This window comes from Agelaius tricolor, unplaced genomic scaffold (genome assembly GCF_023055355.1).
Source record: "Agelaius tricolor isolate 1412-34295 unplaced genomic scaffold, bAgeTri1.0.p SCAF_25, whole genome shotgun sequence".
Classification (NCBI taxonomy): Eukaryota; Metazoa; Chordata; class Aves; order Passeriformes; family Icteridae; genus Agelaius; species Agelaius tricolor.
The window spans coordinates 11055134-11074618 of NW_027269285.1; the positions used below are offsets into that span (position 1 = coordinate 11055134).

At 46.9% G+C, this 19485-nt stretch overlaps 1 protein-coding gene across 8 annotated transcripts in view; it reads left to right on the forward strand.

Annotated features, from left to right (window-relative positions):
* Positions 1-19485, forward strand: part of TSPOAP1 (TSPO associated protein 1) — a 67475-nt gene that overhangs the window by 25426 nt on the left and 22564 nt on the right. For 7 of the 8 annotated variants that reach the window (XM_071448030.1, XM_071448028.1, XM_071448023.1 and 4 more), the window contains exons 8-18: positions 640-729; positions 1435-1557; positions 1956-2060; positions 2807-2857; positions 8826-9009; positions 9310-9530; positions 11681-11790; positions 13600-13709; positions 15122-15937; positions 16439-16590; positions 18051-18611. In XM_071448030.1, coding sequence (XP_071304131.1) covers positions 640-729; positions 1435-1557; positions 1956-2060; positions 2807-2857; positions 8826-9009; positions 9310-9530; positions 11681-11790; positions 13600-13709; positions 15122-15937; positions 16439-16590; positions 18051-18611 — 2523 coding nt within the window. The remainder of the gene's footprint in view (positions 1-639; positions 730-1434; positions 1558-1955; positions 2061-2806; positions 2858-8825; positions 9010-9309; positions 9531-11680; positions 11791-13599; positions 13710-15121; positions 15938-16438; positions 16591-18050; positions 18612-19485) is intronic. The other variant, XM_071448029.1, reaches the window with a different exon arrangement.

The following is a 19485-nucleotide window of genomic DNA, read 5'->3' on the forward strand; positions in this document are numbered from 1 at the left end:
ATAATGAGAGAAGAGGAGCGAAGTTGTTGTGTGCCTCTCTTGGATTCTCCTCAGTTCGTCTTAATAAGGAATCACCAGTGTTTCTGTTCATTTGAACAGTGTCACAAATTTGGGGCTCCAGCCCTTAAGACTGGGATTGTTTATTTAGTCTTTCAGCTAACTGTGAGCTGAATACGGCTACACAAACCACTGGATGAAATTCCATGGCCTTTGCTAATTTGGGGAAATACTTAACCATTTTCACAGGCACTCCAGATGGGTATTGAAATGGTAACAACACCATCCCACTGTCTTTTTCTTGTGCTTTTTGTTGGCTGAAATCCTGTTTAATTCCAGGGAGGTTTTGCAGCTCATAGTAGAGCATCTGGATTTCTCCCTTCTGTTTCTGCTTTGCTTTGCTCAAGAGATCAAAGACTGGTTTGAGTTGGAAGAGACATTAAAGGTCATCCAGATCCAACCCCATCATCCAGCCCTGGGTTCTGTTTGTGCAGTGCTGCTCACTGTTGCTTCCCAGACCTCGAGCAGCATCCCACCAGCATCCTGCACCATCAGGAAACAGGAGCAATGGAGCTGCTCTGCAGGATAATCTGGGGGAATTAGTCAGAGGGCCTTGTTGTAATTCCTGCTCTTTCTGGACAGGAGATCCAGCTGCAGGAGGTGCAGAGTGAAAATGCACGACTGGCTGAAGAGAACTTGCAGCTGAATGAGAAGGCTGGGTGGGCAGGACAGGTAAAAGCAATATCTTTGTCAGGTTGGCAGCATTGGCTTCTGCAAAACTCTGCTGAGAAGAACATGCTGTTCTTAAGTTTCCAGCTCAGTAATGGTTGTGTGCTGATCTGGGCTTCTGTTCTCAGTTTCTTCTCTGGACTAATGTAATGAACAAGAGTTAGAAAGTAATTTGTCAGTCCCATGTGTCAATTCGCCACCATGAATAAGGATTCCTACATATTTAATAACAGCTGGAAGTGGAAATGTTTGTCTTTGCTTGCATTGCTGGTAGTCGTCAAGCCTTAGTACACCCCGGAACCAAAAATCCCTTGTGGTAAGTGAAAGAGGCAAAGATGATTTCAGCAGACTACTGAGTTTTCTGTCCTGTTCTCTGTGTCTAATCTTACAATGTGGGATTAAAAATGCTTATAGACCTCGTGCTTGTTTTTTTATCTCTGCATTATGTAGCCTGTTCCTATCCCAGTCTCTTCCTCCTTGCAAAAGGGGAGAGGAAATGAATCTAGGGAGAGAAGCAGTGTGCAAATAAATTGTTACACATTGAGGCCTGATACAAATGCTCATATATTTAAGTGAAAACCTGAGGCAGAGGAGGTTCCTGAGTTTGGTATCATTGTCAGCAGAAAGCACAGAAATAAACTGGTCTCTGTTGTTTTTACAAGGAACACCTATGGCTGCTTGTGCTCACTGAAAATCCATTCTCTTCAGGTTGAATCTGAGAATGCTGACCTGAAGCTGCAGGTTGTTTTAGTGACTAAGGAACGGGATTCAGTAATTCAGACGAATCAAGGACTCCAAACCAAGCTGGAGAATCTAGAGCAGGTGCTGAAGGTCAGTAGCATCCACATGGCTGGAAGGACTGTCCAAATACCTACTGCTTCCTTTGAATGGCACAGGTTGTCTGTTTGCCTTTTCTAACCTTTGTTTTGTCTCTCTGCTTTCACTGGGAATTCTGCTTCTGCAGGATCCTGGAACATGGCTTTCCAAAGTGGACAGAGGTGCTTTGGAAAGGCAGCTTCAGGGATTTGGGTGGGAGATAAGGTGGACATCACTGATTTGAGGGTTTTCTCTGACAATGTTGCTCTGCCTTGTGATGGGAATTTCTTTCTTTGTGCAATGATGACATGAAATACAGGCCCTGGTTTGGCTTTGTGGCCATTGGTAGAACACAGGGCAGGGTTTCAGTAGTGTCACCCCTCAGGTGTGTAGGTGTGTGTCTTCTCCTGCAGCACATGAGAAATGTGGCAGAGCGGAGGCAGCAGCTGGAAGTGGAGCACAAGGAAGCACTGCTAGTCCTGCAGGAGAAGCAGGAGGAGGTCCGGCGGTTGCAGCAGGTGTGTGGTGTGTGATGGGGACATTTTCCTCTCTGAATGGACTCCTGCACCTTATTTCCTTTGCAGGTGTGCATAGGGGAGGTAGATGTCAGTTTACAGGGTAAGAGTGTCTGAGTCCAGGTGAACTCTGGTACCTGAGCAAAGTGAAGGGCTTTGCTTGTGAATGTCAGTTCTGACTTCTCACTGCTGTATGTCCAGAGCCCAGAGATGTTTCCAGACTGTACAGTGATTTAAATCATAAAATCATAGAATCATTAAGTTTGGAAAAGCCCTCCAAGATTGAGTCCATCTGTTCCCCCGCACTGAAAGGCAACTCCTGACTCATGTTCCCAAGAGCCACATCTACACAGCTGTTAAAACTGCTCCAGGGATGGTGACTTCACCAGTGTGCTGGGTGGTCTGTGCCAGGGACTGTGAAGAAATTTTCTCAGTATTCGACCTGACCCTGCCCTGGCATAACTTGATGCCATTTCCCCTTGTCCTGTCCCTTGCTCTCTGGGAGCAGAGCCCAGCTGCCCCCCCCCCCGCCCCCGGCTGTCCCCTCCTGTCAGGGAGTTTTGCAGAGCCAGAAGTTCTGCCCTGAGCCTCCTTTTCTCCAGGCTGAGTCCCTTTCCCAGCTCCCTCAGCTGCTCCTGGGGCACCAGACCTGTGCTCCAGTCTACAATGGACTACCAAGATAGGATGACAGTAGAAGTTAACTCAAGTTGGCTGCTCTCTGATTTACTCCCTTCCTTATTTTTCCTTAGGCACAGGCAGAGGCAAGAAGGGAACATGAGGGAGCAGTACAGCTTCTAGAGGTAAGACAAAAGAAACAGGAGGGATTAGTGGCTGATTATTCATAATATCAGTTTGGATGCCCTGGGTTTTGTTCTGCAAAATGCTGTGGTGCTTTGATTGGATGCAACATGTTGCTGCAGTGAAAGTAATATTTGGGTTAAAGTTCAGGGAATTATATCCTAGCCTGCTCAGTCATTAGATTGGTTACTTCATTCAGATTGTGCTCAAAAACTCTTTTAAGGATACATTTAGTAATCAAACTCAGATCTGCCTGTTCCATTTTCCAGCATCATGTGAAAGGAGAATACTTGTGTTCGTGAGATTTAAGATTTCTCTTGTGTATGTGTGCTCTATTTGTTTTATCAAGGAAAAATAAGAAACGTTTATTAGGTAAAAGCAGGAAAACCTGAGCATAAAGAGTGGTGAAGCCTTGTTCCATTTGCTCTGACTTGCACACTGGGAATGTGCTTTGGCTGGTGGCTGACAGTGTACTGGTGCAGCCTGGCAGATGTGCTGAGCACTGCTTTGGGGTTGATGGGCATGAGCTCAGTGTCTGTCAGGGTGACTTTGGAGAAAACATTGGATTCCTGGAGCTGCAAAGGCACAGTGCCAAACCCTGGAACTTGATGTGACAATTTAGTGACTGTCAGAGAGTTGGGTTGAGTGTAGTGGCAAGGGGAGCATCTTCTGCTCTCTCAGAGGTTTTCTGAGCACTGAAACATCTGAGATGAGCAGGTTGTCTTGCTGTACCCCCAGACAGTAGGATCCCTTGGGTTCGTGCTCCTGTCTCCAGTGATGACAAACAGTCAGGGCTGTCAGAATGAACTCCCTGTGCCCATTGCTGTGCAGCTCTGTGGCTTTTGGGAGCGCAGGACTGTTGATGCAGGTGGGAATTGTCCTTGATGGAGATTGCTCCATGACTGCAAATAGCACCAGCTTTGGATGGGGCCTGCCGGTAGAGCCCAAGAGTGCTGGGCTCCTGCTGAACAGGGTTGAAATGTTACAGGTTGGGTGAGTATTGGGGGATATGACATTATATCTTGTGCCCTTGCCACACCCCTTTGGGGACCTCTGCATTTGGCTGCAAAGATAGGATCAGCTGATACAGGTGCTGCTCTGCATGACCTGGTGTTTAGCTGGGTTCTGAGCAGCTTTTAGGGGGAGGGAGGGTTGCTGTGGTTTTTTTTCAAGGCCATTGGAGCAACCTGGTATAGTGAAAAGTGTCCCTGCCTATGGAACAAGATGAGCTTTAAGGTCCCTTCCAGTCCAAGCCATTCTGGGATTTGATGATTCTATGATGTTTGCCAAACGTTTTCTAAACTAACTCAATGAAGGGTTGGAGAAGCTACTTAGGTTTAAACCAGACATCTTCCTGTGCAAAGGAAGAAAGAGACAGTCCTCTTGTTCTGTGTTTGAAGGTAATGTTCTTCTGCAAGGGCCTTACCAGTTAAATATTCTTGCTTTCATGTTACTAGTACAGAGATCACAGAATCATCAAATGGTTTGGGTTGGAAGGGACCTTGAAGTTCATCCAGGTCTACCTCCTGCTATAGGCAGGGACACTTTCAACTAGACCAGCTTTCTCAGAGCCCGATTCAACCTGACCCTGAATTTTATAAAGTAGAACAAAGAAAGAGGAACTGTCATTAAAAGCCAGTGTAATGCAGAACAACAGTCTTTTAAATTACTTAACCATAATCATAGTCATTCCAGAACATCAGTGTATGGCATAATTAGGGGGCTTGAGATGTCTTTGCTATGTATTGTCATTTTCACATGTGCTTGAATTGCTTTTTGATGTGATATAAATGAAGAATGAGTGTAGTCCATTTTCCTGTTTGAAGAGTTCTGTCCCATGATTGTCATAAGTGGAGTCTCTCTCCCTGGAGATGTTCAGAACTGGACAGAGCTCTCGGCAGCCAACCCTGCTCTGAGCTGAGGGCTTGTATCAGGTGATCCCAGTGCTCCAGGTGATCTCCTTCGGCCTTAGGTGTTCTGTAGTTCTGAGATAAAGCAGTGACAGGGGTGAGGAGAGTATGCAATGGGGTGTGTGCAGAAATGCCATGGAGAGAAGCACCCTCTCAGCTTAGGAAGAAAAGCTTGAGGGTTAAGGTCATGGGAATGAGGGAGTTCAGTGGTTCCAAAGTACATGAGACAAGATTTCAACTGCCTCTGGCACTGCATAGATACAAAAGGAGACAGCCTCCTTCCAGGAATCCAGTTTTGTTGCGAAATGAGGGGACCAGAGCTCAACTTTGCTTGCTTTCCCTGACCTAGGAGCAGGATGCAGGACTGAGCAGGCAATCAGCTGCTTAAGAGCCTGTCACAGCCAGGCTCTGAGCTGTGCTTTGATTCCCAGAACTCCATGATCTCAGACCTGGGGGAAGATCTGAGCACAAAATGTCCATTCCATTCATTTTTGAGTGGGTGCAATGTGCTGGGGAAAGGGGGCTTGAAATTTAGCAGCCACTCTAAGTATATTGTCATTTATCTCAAAGCACACTGGGATTTGGAGGCCCTCAAAAAGTACCTGGTTATCTTATTCATGCATTTAGTGTGTAGGATTTAGCTTTTGTTTGGCAAGTAGATGCTTCTGGGAATGAGGTGGGAATCTCAGTATGGAACAAGGCAGACACTGTAATTTGGTGAGAAAACAATTTCATTCAGACTGAGTGCTGGATTATCTTTGGCAGAGTGTTGTAGTGTAACTGCTGATGTGGTTTGATATCTCTTTTTGCTTTTCTTCTTGCTCCCAGAGTACTTTGGATTGCATGCAGGTACTGCTCTAATGCTGTCAAACAGGACGTTTTTCCATCTGTTCTGACTTTGACAGTTGCTTGGTATTCTTGTTTTAACTATACTCTGAAAAAGATTGCAAGAGTATTATTGCCAAGAAATAAGTGTACTTAAAGGAGCTCCCGCTATGAGTTTGATGGGACAGCTGTGTTTCCCTTTAAGTGCCCTGCTTTCTTGACCAATTAGAATTAGGAGCTTACTTTTTTGGCACTTCCAGATTTTAGAATTGCCCAACTGTGCTCCTTCTCCACATTTAAGTGTCTTTGCAGTCCAAGAGTGAAGTGTTTCCTTCAAACTCCAAAAGCAGTGGCGAACAACATTGCAAATAAGTGTTGTGGAGAAGATGGGTCCTGCTGGCTTTGTAACTGAGTGGAAGATGGGAAGCAGAGATTGTGGATAATAGTTTTCCCAGAAGAAGAGGTGGTACTAATGAAGTTCCAGCTTGGGAGCTGTGCTAGATGGCCTGTTCACAGGTGGTTTCGAAAAAAGGCTGGTATAGAAGTGCTGGGGTTTGTAGCTGATAGAAAACGTCTTTAAAACCTTCCAATCTGGCAGAAATCTCAGGAGGAATGGGGAGATAAAATGCAGGTGACATTGGCTGTGCAAAGGCACATGGAGGAGAGAGAGCAGAGACTGAGCATGCCTGGTGGTGGGCTCATAATTCCCTGCTGGCACAGGAGGTGCAGGGTTAGAGGTAGGGGATTTAAAAAAAAAAATGCCAGCCACAAGTTGGTCAAAAAAGCAGCAAAGCAGTAGAAATTCTCAGGAAAGGACTTTATTGGGTTATGCTCACATCCTGTAGAAGTTGCACTCACACTGATGTGGAGTTGTGGATGTTCCTTTAATTCCTTTGGCATCAGCCCTGCTTTTAGCAAGACCTTGGAATGCACAACTGCAGAATTCCCTTCTAGGAAAATGGGAATTCTCTGATCTGAAAAGTACATAGAAGAAGATATGGAGAAGGGGAGCAAGGCACATCTGAAAGGAGAGCAGGAGCTGGAGAAGTGGAACATTCCAGCCATTAATGAAAGGGTCTTAGAGGATGGGGCTGAAGTGGTGGTGGTTGGGTGTGGAGAATCAGTTCCTGAGTTGGTGGTTAAACTGACCCCACCAAGCTCTGCTCCTTCTCTTGCAGCCTCTTCTGGAAGTCCAGTCCCTGTTGTGGGAGACTCCTCTTTCTCCCCATTTGGGGTTGGGCACAGACACAGAAGTCTTCTCTGTGTCTGGAGCTTGATTCCTGCTGGTTCCCTGAACCTCCTGGCCATGTCCTTGGGCCTCATCTTCCTTATCTTCCTGTCTCCCAGCGCTGCCCTGGAAACCTGCTGCTTCCCAGCTGTCTGCAGTCCCCTACAAAGTAGTTGCTAGAAGTACACCTTGTGTATGATGTGGCAGTAGTACTTAAGGCATGTTTGTATGTTGTTTGGAATAACAGATTGAGAAGACACTTGACTAATTAGGTGTCTTAGAATTAAACTGTGATTTATCCAGGTTATTGACATGGCCACCAGTATAAATGGATTTAAACTGTGGTTTATGAATTTACAGGACAAGGTACTATTATGATGCTATTAAACACAATATCCAGATGCATCTGCTGGCAGAGAAGACAGGAAATCCCCCTCTGGTTTTGCTCTCATTCTCAACCCGTCTGTTGTTGTAGGCTCTGTCCCAAGGTGGGATAAGGGATAGATGTTGGACTTGAAGAAGCCCTCCTTTGATCCAGTGCAACTGTTCTTACTGTTGAGGGTTTCTTTTCTCTGTTGAGATGTAATGTTGTAGGGGAGAAGTCTTTATGAGAAAAATCCAAACTGTAAGTAAATTCAAACACTCATATTGGCAGAGGAATCCTGTGCACCATGACTTAGTAAACAAGGAGTTGACTGTGAGCAAGTGGATAACACAGACACTTCTGGAAGTTGGTCCTGGCATCTGAATTCAGTTCAGAGATGGCTCTTGCCAAACTTGAGAGACTTCACCAGGCTTTCCTTAGAGCATGAGAGCACCTTTAGACTTGTGGAGGGAACAAGTAATAAACTGAAGTGCCTAAAACAGATATGTCACAGTCAAATAAAAATGCATGACCCTCCTAAATCCTTAGGGAGCGGCTATAAAGGTTTTATGTTACTCTGAGACCACAGAGAGAGCTTTATCCAGGTCAGAAATGTTATTTTTAGAGCTGCTTAAAATCTTGGGCTTTCTGACTCACATAATATTTCAAGGCATCTTTTATTTTTTGAGTTGAAAGGAGAAAAAACACTTCAAATGCATTTGGTAGAATGGAAAATTTTGAAGAGTGCAGTGCAGTCATCTGTTTTGGTGCATCTTACCTACAAGAAACAGTGAGAGAAGGGAAAGGAGCAGTTGGAATCACCTGGGAATTAATCTGCCTACAACCTGGGTGAATGTGGGGATATGTAGACAGCCAGGAATCAGCAATGTTTTGTAAGGGGAAGTTCTAGGGATGGTAAAAAGAGAATATGGGAAAATACAAATGGTTCTGTAGCAGGAATGTGTCCCTCCCTCTCCATAGTGTTTCCCAAGGCTCCTTGGCACCTCATCTTGCTGAGTTGTAGCTTTCTTGCCCTCAGCATGCATTTCCGTGGAGTAAATCAGCTCTGTAGGACCAGGGGGAAAAGTGCCACTCTCCACGTCAAGGGAGAGTTCTGCAACATGGGCCCATGTGCTCTCTGCCCTTCCTAGTGCCAAGGTCCAGAGGGACAGTTGGCAGTCCTGCCTGGAATGGTGGGGAGGTCAGATTAAGGTTTTGGGAGCTTGCTGGGGCCTCTGGAGTGATGGACAAAATTGGGAGAGCAATTCCTTTTGGAGACATGATTTTAATGCCCCAAAAACCATGCAAAGCCTTTTGAATCTTTTTAAGGATTATTTATCTCTGACCTATCTCATCTGGTCTTGTGCAGGGCTGAAAGAGGATACTGAAGTTCAAATGCAGAATTTTAGGGATAAGTCCTAATGGAGTTTGTAGTCAGCATCCTCAGAGATGATGAGCCTCAGCTTTTCTAAAATAAGTAGAGGTGTGAGGCTGCCAGTTTCCAATGACTGTTCCTAGGCAGGGCATTTAAAAGCATCCTTTAGCTCCTTGGAATCTGGGAAAAGATGCAGCAAAGGCAAATCGTGTTTGGAACCTCGGTGTTTTTTCAAGGGTTTGTTCCTAACCTTGTTCTCTCCTGGCAGGCCCGGGTGAAGGATCTGGAAGACCAGTGTCGCAGTCAAACAGAGCAATTCAGCCTCCTGTCACAGGAACTCCAACAATTCCGACTTCAAACAGGAAAAATCGACCTTCTCACCTCCACTCTGGTGACTTCAGAGCTGCCCCTTGCTCTGTGCAGCTCCACCCCGCAGCCCCGCTGGGAGAAGGGTAATTGCTGGACGTGCCTGAGAGGCCTTTGACAAATGGCTTGATATTTATGTAAATGAAAAGGGCTAAAGGAGTTAATGCAAATATTTAGTGTAATTTTGGCATCTCTGTCCCTGTTGTAACTACTTTTGGTTCATTTTGTAAAGAGAAGTTGGCATGCCTGTGGCCAGGGAGAGCTGAGGTGTCCAGTCTGTTGAACGAGGCACGTTTGTAGAGACTTGGGCTGCTCCCTGGGATGCTCATTGCTGATCCTGTATCCTGCCTGTGGCTGTAACTAATGGAGAGGTGATTTTGTTGCAGAGTCAGCTGTTCCTGGGTTGCTCCCCTATCAGAGCACAAAGAAGGTTCACAATGAAGGGAGTGACGAGCTGGAGCTGTCGCAGCGAGGGCCAAACACCACTGTGGGCTCCCCAGCTGCTCCCACCAGTGCTCAGAAACAATCCAAGAAAGGGGAGTCTCAGTCCAGCTCTTCAAAATCTGAATCCATGCAGAACAGCCCAAAATCCTGCCCAACTCCAGAGGTCAGTATGGGAGTCCCCTCTGCTGCCTGTGCTTTCCAGCCAGAAGGGAATACATGCATTGCTGAGAGCACCAGTAAAGTTGCATTCTTTCCCTTCTGGCTGCCTGAAGAAAATGGAATAAACAAGAGGAAAACCATAGGAAAATACTGAAATTACTTCAGATGTCATGTCTGTAATGCTCATTTGAATATATTGCTGTGTTCCATGAAGGGAACAGCTGTATAGACAGTGCCTGGGAGCTTGGAGGAATGGGATGGGATGTGTGAGGTAGCTCTTGCTAAGCTTCCTTGTGGCATCTCAGCTGCCACTAAGACATATAAAGGCTACAAACTAGAATTTTTAGCATGGGGAGAAACTGTGTCCAGACTATTTTTCGCCTTGAGCTGTGAATGAGGAACTCAAACTTCTTGTGTGGTGTTTTTAGTTACTAAGATATTGGTGAAAGAAACCATGAGAAGGTGCCAAGTTTGTACTAAGAGGGATGGAGCTAACAGGGTTTGCATGTTTGTGTCACCAAGATCTCCTCAATGGTTGTTGCTTCTTCTCCCCAGGAACCCTTTTGTGGTGGTGTGGGGTTCCCTTGAGCAGCGGTTGATGCTCTCTCCTGTGCATCACTGGAGGGGACAGACTTTAGGGCAGAGAAGTGCGGTGAGCAGGGCCAGGTGTGGTGGCCTGAGGGGCACCTATTGCTCTTTTTTTCCTGAGTACTAAAGCTACTGAAGTGCTGAGGTGCCCAGGTCAGGACAGCCACAACAAAGGGCTGCTTCAGTGCCAGGCAGAGCCTCCCACTGTGTAAGAGGTCAAGGAAGTGCCATGTTCAGAGACAAAGTGAAGGTCACACCTGGGGAGGAGCAGGTATGGAACCGTTAGCAGTTCTATAGCAGGAAAAAAGCCTACTTTTTAATTCAAGAAAAAGCTTAGAAGCCACCCTGCCTCCCTGGAGAGATAGATGCCTGCAGAGATCAGTATGGGACCCTTGGAAAAGAGCCAGTGGCCTGGAGTGTTTGGCTTCCACAGCACATAACTGTGGGAACATTCCAGGCTAAGCCCCTTCGTTTGGGTGTTATAGATGTTTGTTCTCCAAAGACATGGGGTAAGATTGCATTACAAGGAGTACAGTACCTTGAAAAGATGCTCTGAACTCCTCCTGAGATTGGCTCTTCATGTGTTAAAAAAAATACTTTGTGTTCTAGTGCCTGCAATGGGTCTTCATCAAAAGTATGTTTGCCTTGAGGTCTGCTTTAAAAAGGCAGCTTGTATTGGTTCATTGGCACAAGTTCAGACAAACCCCAGGGAGTGCACTGCCTCAAGAAGAAGGGTTGCATTACTTAACCCATTGCCACTGGATGTAAAATCCCAACATTTCGCCGGAATCAAAACAACTGAGAGAAATTTCTCAAAGGTGCTTTGCCAGTAGCACCAAATGCCCTGAAGGTGCAGCCTTCAGCTTAGGAAGTGCAGAAGGAGCTGCTGGCTAGAAAGGGAGAGGTTGTAACAGGAATGGGGGCTTCCTCCTCTGACTTTCATTCAGCATGTGCTGTTAGCAGAGTCAGTTAAAACCAAAAGTTTCAATCAAAGCTCTGTCTAAAGTACATAGGCATCCTACAGAAAATTTACAGGTGTTGGAGAGGACAGAAGCAGTTAAAGACCCCAACATCCAACAGAGCTCCTTTGTTCAGGTTGACATTTCTGTTGCATACAGGCACAGCTACCATTTAGAGGTAGCAAGAAACCAATATACTGAATTATGGATGTGTGGGGTGGAAGAGGTTTCCAGAGCCTCCAGTCAAATCTCCTGCTCCAGTGGGACTGTCACCAGCTTTAGATCAGTGTGGCCATGGCTCTGCTGAGCTCAGGCTACAGGTTCTTCAAGAATGGAGATCCCCCAGCTCTGGGAACTGTTCCCAAGGCTGTATCACCCACCTGGGCAAGGAGTTTTTGCTGATGTCTGACTGGAAGTTCGGAAGCTCCAACTTGGGGCTGTTGCCTCTTATTACTACTTCCTCACCTAAAAAGTCATTCTTAGATCATTCTTAGAGATGGTCCTTAGCCCAGGAGCCAGACTGACACCAGCCATGAGTTTAGAGGATGTGTTCACTATGTACAAGCACTCTGAGTATTCTTTTACTCCTTATCTTTAACATTTTTAGGTGGACACTGCAAGTGAAATGGAAGAACTGGATGTTGACAGCATCTCCCTCATGCCAGAGCCAGGCAGCCAAGGCCCTGCAAAGCTCCAGGTGTTCTTAGCTCGATACAGGTACTGAGTGCTCATTGCTTGTGCTCTGTGAAGTTACACAGTTATCCGCAGTTCCCTACTTCACAATCTTCTCTAGGACTCACCACTGTTAGGAGTGGATAATCATCATAGGTTAGACCTTTTATCTTATTTCTCCATGGGATTTTCACACTGGAAGAGCTGAGAGTGTCTAGTCTGAAGAAGAGAATGCTCTGGCGAGACCATAGAGCTCTTTCCAGTGACTAAAGGGGCTCCAGGGGAGCTGGAGGGGGATTGGGGACAAATACCTGGAGTGACAGGACAAGGGAATGGCTTCCCACTGCCAAAGGGCAGGAGTGGATGGGATATTGGAATGGAATTGTTCCCTGGGAGCGTGGGCAAGCCCTGGCACAGGGTGCCCAGAGCAGCTGGGGCTGCCCCTGGATCACTGGCAGTGCCCAAGGCCAGGCTGGACAGGGCCTGGAGCAGCCTGGGACAGTGGGAGGTGTCCCTGCCCATGGCAGGGGTGGGATGAGATGAGCTTTTGGGTGCCTTCCAGCTCAAACCATTCCATGGTTGAATGATTTGAGACCTGTAACTTCCTGCACAATCCAGGCTTAGCTCAACAAAAGCACATTAAGCTCAGTAGCTGTTCAGTGAACAGCACTGTGTGAAACTTTAAATATTGGTCTCTGTTTAAAATTAGTTCAACTGACATATTCATTGAATTGTCTGTTTTTTTCAGAATAGTGCAAGAATTCTTCTCCAAGAAATCTTATTCCAACAATTAAGAAAATTTCAGCTTAGAATTCCTGAAATTTTTGGCCGAAATGCTTCTGGCTGTAATTTTTAAAGAGAAAAAAAAAAAAAAAAAAAGCCAGATGTTTTGATAACTGTTGCGATTCACTGAGCCATCATAGTCGAGCCCAAGTTGCTACAGTTCAGTGTGTTACCTATCCTTCAGCTTTTCCATTGGGAGGAAGAGAACAGGGATGATTCTGTGCTTGTGAGGAGCACATCAGATGTGGTCTGTGTCTTCATGTGAGTTTTGGGCCCGTAAGGTCTCAGTTAGCTCACAGAGAGATAAACATTGCTTTGGCATGATGAAATCCCTTTTAAGGGGTAAAGAACAGGAATTGGCAGTAGATGTTTGTAAAGATAAAGGTTTTTCATGAGGCATTTTCCTGTGAAATGAGACCCTCTGATTAGTCTGAGGATCCCTGGGTAGGGAGGTTAGAACTGCGTAGAGTCCAAGCCATATCACCAATGTATGTCTAATTTTCTTGCTGGTGAAGTTTTTGGAGTGCTGTTTAAAATGGGGTTAGAGCAGGAGGAGACACCACAGCCTCTCTGTGCAGCCTCTTCCAGTGTTTGCTCAACCTCAAAGAAGTTTTTCCTCAGGTTCTGGTGAAATTTCCTGTTTGTTTGTACCCACTACCCCTTGTCCTGTTGCTGGGCACCAGTGGAAAGCATCTGGCGCCCTCCTCTTGACACCCACCCTAAATATACCTGTGCATTGATAAAATCCCCTTTCTGTTGACTTGTCTCCAGGCTGAATAGGCCCAGCTCCCTCAGCCTGTCCTCAGAGAGATGCTCCAGTCCCTTCAGCATCCTTATATCCCTGTTCCTTTGGATGTAACAAGTCATCTGTTCTGCTCCTCAGAAATTATCTGTTATTAAATATTTTTATATGTAAACTACAGTTTACATATAAACCTTTGTCTGTGGATTTTGCTGCTTGCCAAAGTGGAGTCATTCCCAATGAATTGAAACCTTATCAGCATCACAGCTGTAATGTGTTGCTGGGAAGGTTCCTATGCAAATTAAGTCTTCCAATTGTAAATATTTCAGCTACAATCCTTTTGATGGACCTAATGAAAATCCAGAGGCAGAACTTCCACTGACTGCTGGAGAATATATTTACATCTATGGAGACATGGATGAAGATGGCTTCTTTGAAGGTGTGTTTTAGTAAAATGAAATGTGACTGAACTGCTATGGAGCATTGGTTTCTCTCCAGAAAATGAGAGAGAAATTTAGCAAATCTTGAGACCTCAAGGTAAAGGGTTTCTGCCCAAAGTTAGCTTGTTGGATGAGCAGATCCTGTTGGAAACTGCTTTATTTATGTTATGAATAAATTAAATCTAATCTATGAAATCTTTGTCTATTGATTTCAGTGGAAATTTTGCCACTACTTTCAGCAAGTTCCAGGTTTCATCCCCAATGGTTTCAGCTCCCATATGGTTCCTCCCTCACCATGGAGAGGAACATGTTCAGCCTCTTTTGCAGATGGGCTGTTTCCCTCTTTCCGGTGCCTGTAGTGAGCCAGGGACTGCAGCAGGTAATGGACTCCATTGCCTCACCCTCTTTTGACAAAGAGGGGATACATTAATCAACCCAAACTACAATTGTGACCTTTGCTGGTGTTACACAGTGTTGCTGTTCTGGTCCCTTTGCAAACATGATCCTGGTTGACTAAAAGGTGGATGGAATTGAAACCAAGATTTGTGGGCTGTAAATTTGTGCTGAGGTTTTTTTGTGGAGCCACTTGCTTAAGGGGTGATAAATTCCCGATTTCCTGAGATGCTTTGCAAGAGCTGAGACAAACGCATGTGTGTTGCACTGCTTGCTCTGTGACTGCTCTGCCTCATTTTTCTTTCTTTGTATTCCCAAGCTTATCATTCATTTGTTTGTTTATTGTTTAAAAAGATTATTCTTTACTAACCTTTTCTGCTTTCCCTGCTTTCACTTGATTTGCTTGTAGGTAGAGTTTGGAAGGGAGAAGGCAGTGCAGTCCCTGTGTGCTGCTCATCTGTGGTTTGATGGGTCTGCACAGACCAAGTGCTGTTTATCTGTTGTCCCCACAAGTCTTTTTGGGACACCTTTAGTAGAGGAGTTAACTTAAGAAAGAAGGGAGCTAAAAGGAAGGCCAGAGCTAAATACAGAGCTGGGAAGATGGACTTTCTGGAGGAAATACTGCAAACCCCAAAGCTGTATGGCTGGGAGAAGACGTAAAATCATCCAGCTGCGTAGTTTGGGAAGGCTAAAAAAGTTAGTGAAAGAGCTGTGATGAGGAAGAATGGGATAATGAAGAAGGAGAAAGCCTTTAGCTAGTTACACAACCCAACTTTTTACTTAGTCGGCTTTGAAATGTGTGAAGCAGTGAGTTTCCTCACTGTGTCCTTCTGGACCTAACAAGGGAAGCCCTAGGAAATCAGGAAGCATTGCCAGGAATAACCTCCCTGAGATTTTTTCCACTCTTGACTGCAGAACTGTTGTACTGTGGCAAAGATGTTGTCCCATAGTCCTGGCAGCTGAGTTGGAAGGCTCAATGGCAGGAGCAGTGGTAACAGGTGTCCTGTTTTTTGTTTAGGGGAGCTGATGGATGGCCGGCGAGGGCTGGTCCCCTCCAATTTTGTTGAGCGAGTTTCAGATGATGACCTCATGATGTTTCTGCCTCCGGAGCTGAATGATCTCACCCATAGCTCCTACCAGGAGAAAAGTTTGGTCAGTACAAGCACCAGCAGTGGAGATAAGAGTGAGTTTTCCATTGAAGAGAGTAGCATCAGTCCATTGGCCAGCAGAGCAGAAGGAGACCAGGAGGAGCCCATTAGTCACACAGCAGTGCCTTACCCAAGAAAACTGACTCTTATCAAGCAGCTTGCTAGAAGCATAGTTGTAGGCTGGGAACCACCTCTTTTGCCAGCTGGCTGCCCAGACATACAAAGCTACAACATCTATGTGGATGAAGAGCTACGTCAGAACGTGAAGAGTGGCCTTCAGACCAAAGCAGTGATAGAAAAGCTGGATTTACACAGCAGGGCTTACCGCGTGTCTGTACAGACGGTGATGGAGCACGGCAGTTCGGATAAACTGCGCTGCACTTTCTTTGTGGGGCAGGATTTTGGCATGGCACCGACGATGCTGAAAGTCAGAAGCGTCACAGCCACGTCAGCAGAGGTCACGTGGCTTCCCTGCAACAGCAACTACAGCCATGGGGTGTATCTCAATGGGCAGGAGTGTGATGTGACCAAGCCGGGTGTGTACTGGTACACCTTCCGCAACCTGCAGCCCAGCACCCAGTATGTGGCCAAGCTGGAGGCCCGGCCCATGAAAAGTCCTTGGGAAGAGGTGCCCAAGGGGCAGGAGCAGGACTCAGCTGTGATACACTTCACTACCCCTTTAGCAGGTACTGCAGGCCTCTGCACATGGAGAGGCTGTGCTTAGCTGGCCCTTTGCTGGGAAGCCATAGGACAGAGGGAAGCAAGGTTGATTAGGTCCCCAAAGCCTGAGGTGCTGCACTGTTTTGTCTTAATGTTTTTCTTACTTTATTTTAAAATCTGATTAGCCCTTTTGCTTTCATTTGCTCTGGGAAGACATCCTCTGTCCTGGTTGGAGCAGCTGGTTGGGCAGGGAAGAGATGGTTTACCATGACTTTGCTCCAAGGATTGCTGCATCTTGGCCTCAGCTACTTTTGCAAAGTTCTGTTTTCTGTGCATTAAAGCTTTCACAGAACAAGAGCACCTTATTTTCTCTGGTTCTGTCTGACATTTCCCAATACTGGCCTGGCTGTTGTAGTTCAGTTCTGCAGGGGCAAGTCTGGTTGGGAGTTTTGCTCTTTGGTTCTAACCAGGGTTGAGCTTTATGTTGTAGCCAGATAAGAGAGGAAATTGTTTTTGGTCTCTCACAGGCACTCCTGATGCTCCTTTGGATGTCCAGGTGGAAGCTGGTCCCTCTCCAGGTATCCTGGTTATCAGCTGGTTACCTGTCACCATTGATGCTGAAGGATCTTCCAATGGGGTGCGGGTCACTGGATATGCCGTGTACGCGGATGGACAGAAGGTACTGGCTGTGCAGCGGGCTGGGGCTGTTGCAGGGGGAGCATGAAGTATCAGACCATAAGACATGGAAAGCTTGATCCAGGAAGGTGTCTTGAAGAGGCAGTGACAGTCCTTGGCCCAGAAAGGAGTGACATCAGAGAAGGGACATTGCTTGGGCTGTGTGATGCACACTGCAAAAGACATCTGTGCGGGTTTTGGAGGTGCTCCTGGAGCAGGACCCTCCAGCAGCAAAACAGCCTCCTCTGCTCAGCCCGGGTACTGGCCTAATCCTTTGGCAAACAGTCCCCAGGCTGTGGACAGAGCACAAGGACAAGTACACAGCCACCACTGGGGCTTTCTTGTGAATGTGAGGACTGAGGTGTAGTGCTCCAGCATAAAGTTGGCATCCCCACAGTGTGGGCAGAAGAGTTGGGGGGGAATCTGCCCCTCTACCATGCTTAGGTGAGACCCCACCTGCAGAGCTGCCTCCAGCTCTGGGGCCCCCAACATCAGAGGGATGTGGAGCTGCTGGAGTGAGTCAGACAAGGCCATGGAGATGCTTCAAGAGTTGGAGCCCCTCTGCTCTGGAGCCAGGCTGAGAGAGCTGAGGGTGTTCACCTAGAGAAGAGAAGGCTCCAGGGGGATCTCAGAGCTTGTTCCAGGGCCTAAAAGGGCTTCAGAAGAGCTGGAGAGGGACTGGGGACAAGGGATGGAGGGACAGGACACAGGGAATGGCTTCCCACAGCCAGAAGTCAGGGTTAGGTGGCATACTGGGAAGAAATTGTTCCCTGTGACGGTAATGACACCCAGGCACATATTGTCCAGAGAAGCTTTGGCTGCCCCAGCCCTGGTGGTGTCCAAGGCCAGGTTGGACGGGGCTTGGAGCAACCTGGGGTGCTCCAAGTGGAAGGTGTCCCTGCCCATGGCGGGGGCTGGAATGAGATGGTTTTTAAGGTTCCTTCCAACCCAAACCATTCCATCATTTTAACATACAAACACCCCAGGGTTCTGTTTGTTCAGTACTGTTACTGATACAGAACATCCAAGGACATTCTGTATTGAAAATGTCGTGTGGTCTTAAGCACACATGATGTTGTTTGAGGAGCACAGTGCAAAACAGAATGATGCTGTGTTGGATAATTGCTCTTTTGTCGTGGAAATGCTTTTTCCTCTTCAAAGGTGAAAAAAAGGAAGAGTCTGGGAAGGTAGTTGAAAGAGTGGCCTAAAAAAGGGAAAAGCTCCTTAAGGCTTAGGAAACAAGGAGGGTTAAAATCTGGAGTAGGGGAGGATATATTCATATTTTGTAGACTGTTCAGTTTCTCAAATTTCTCTTTAACATTCATTCTTCCCAGATAGTGTGCAGAAGGGTGGGAATTGTGCACAGCTGCTCTCCAGAACTTTGGGTTCTATCAACTTTGGGTTGGGAATTGAAGGGCTGAGCTGTGCACAATAAATAATTCCTTCCTGTTCTTTTGCTTACAGGTGATAGAAGTTACTTCTCCAACCGCTGGGAGTGTCCTGGTGGACTTGTCCCAGCTTCAGGTGTTCCAGGTGTGCCGTGAGGTTTCTGTGAGGACGATGTCTCAGTACGGGGAGTCCGTGGATTCAGTTCCAGCCCAGATTTCTTCAGTCCTGCTGCAATCCTCCCATTGCACTTCCCCTGTGTGCACCACTGTCCCCTCCAGACTGCCCCGGTGGGCCCCCAGGGCCTTGCTGCCTACCCGCAGCCCACAGCACATGCTCCAACAGAAAATTCCTGCTGAGAGCTCAGATGCCAAATTGACTGATCCCTCCTCCAGCCCTGTTGGCTCAGCCCAGCCTCTGACAGAAAAAGCCTCTTCCCCACCACACCTCCCCTCCCCTATTGCTTCCTTGGTGCAGGCTCCAGGCACTTTCCCACAGGAGTCGGACACTGAAGGAGACAAGAAATGCCTGAGTGTGCCTCCCCAACACGCTGGCACAGTGCTCCCAGGGCCTGGCATGGAGCCTGGGCCTTCCCAGAAACAGGGAATGCAACAGCTGGGTGGAGGGACAGAGGTGCAGGTAAGTGCTTACATCTCCTGCCCAGTGGCAGGTGTGCAGGGAAGGGCAATGGATCCTTTTTGGGGAGTTGGACAAAATGCCACTGAGCATCTTTCTGTGACACAGCATCGCCTCTACACCATCGTCCAGTGGTGGCAAACTGTCAGGGTTTTGGCTGCTGTTGTGTACCTGGAAGATGCAACTCACCTCTTGATTCTGTTTGCTAGCATATGAGGAACAGACTGAGAAAAGGAAGAATTTGCAGGGTTAAAAGGTTAAAAGAATGTTCTCATGTTAGTCTGGCATTGCTGTGCTCTCTGACTTGAAGGGACCTTCTCCAATCTGGTGGGTTTGTACAAGACAGTGGTAGAGCACCTTAGTGGATGGCAGAGCAAGGCAGCCGTGGCTGCAGAACTGGCAAACTGTTCTGACACTGGCTATTTAGGGTTCCCAGTGGGTGAGTGAAATTCCCAGTGGTACTCCCAGTAGGGTGGGTGAGTGCTTTCAGAGTTCTTTTAGGACAGTGGTGAGGATGTCTGAGAGCTGTATAATGATGGTGAATGATTGTTCTGTGACGATGGGGAAGTGGGCCCTCCTGTTGTGGGATGTATTACATCAGGGAAAAGGATCTATTTCCCATTCTGACTTTTGACACCAGAACTCATAGGAGTGCTTCAAACTTAAATTTAGCACAACTTTATTAATCATGGCTGTGTGACCTTGTGAAGGGTCAGAGTTAGGCTGAGACTTCTGAAAATTGCTGAAGCAAGACCAGCATGGTGGGCCCAAGCCCAAAGGCCAGCTCAATACCCAGAAGAACTGAGATGTTGAGTCCAAAATTTCAGAGGTCAGTGCCTGGTCATTTGCAGCTCACAGTACCTTGGGTCAACTGCTG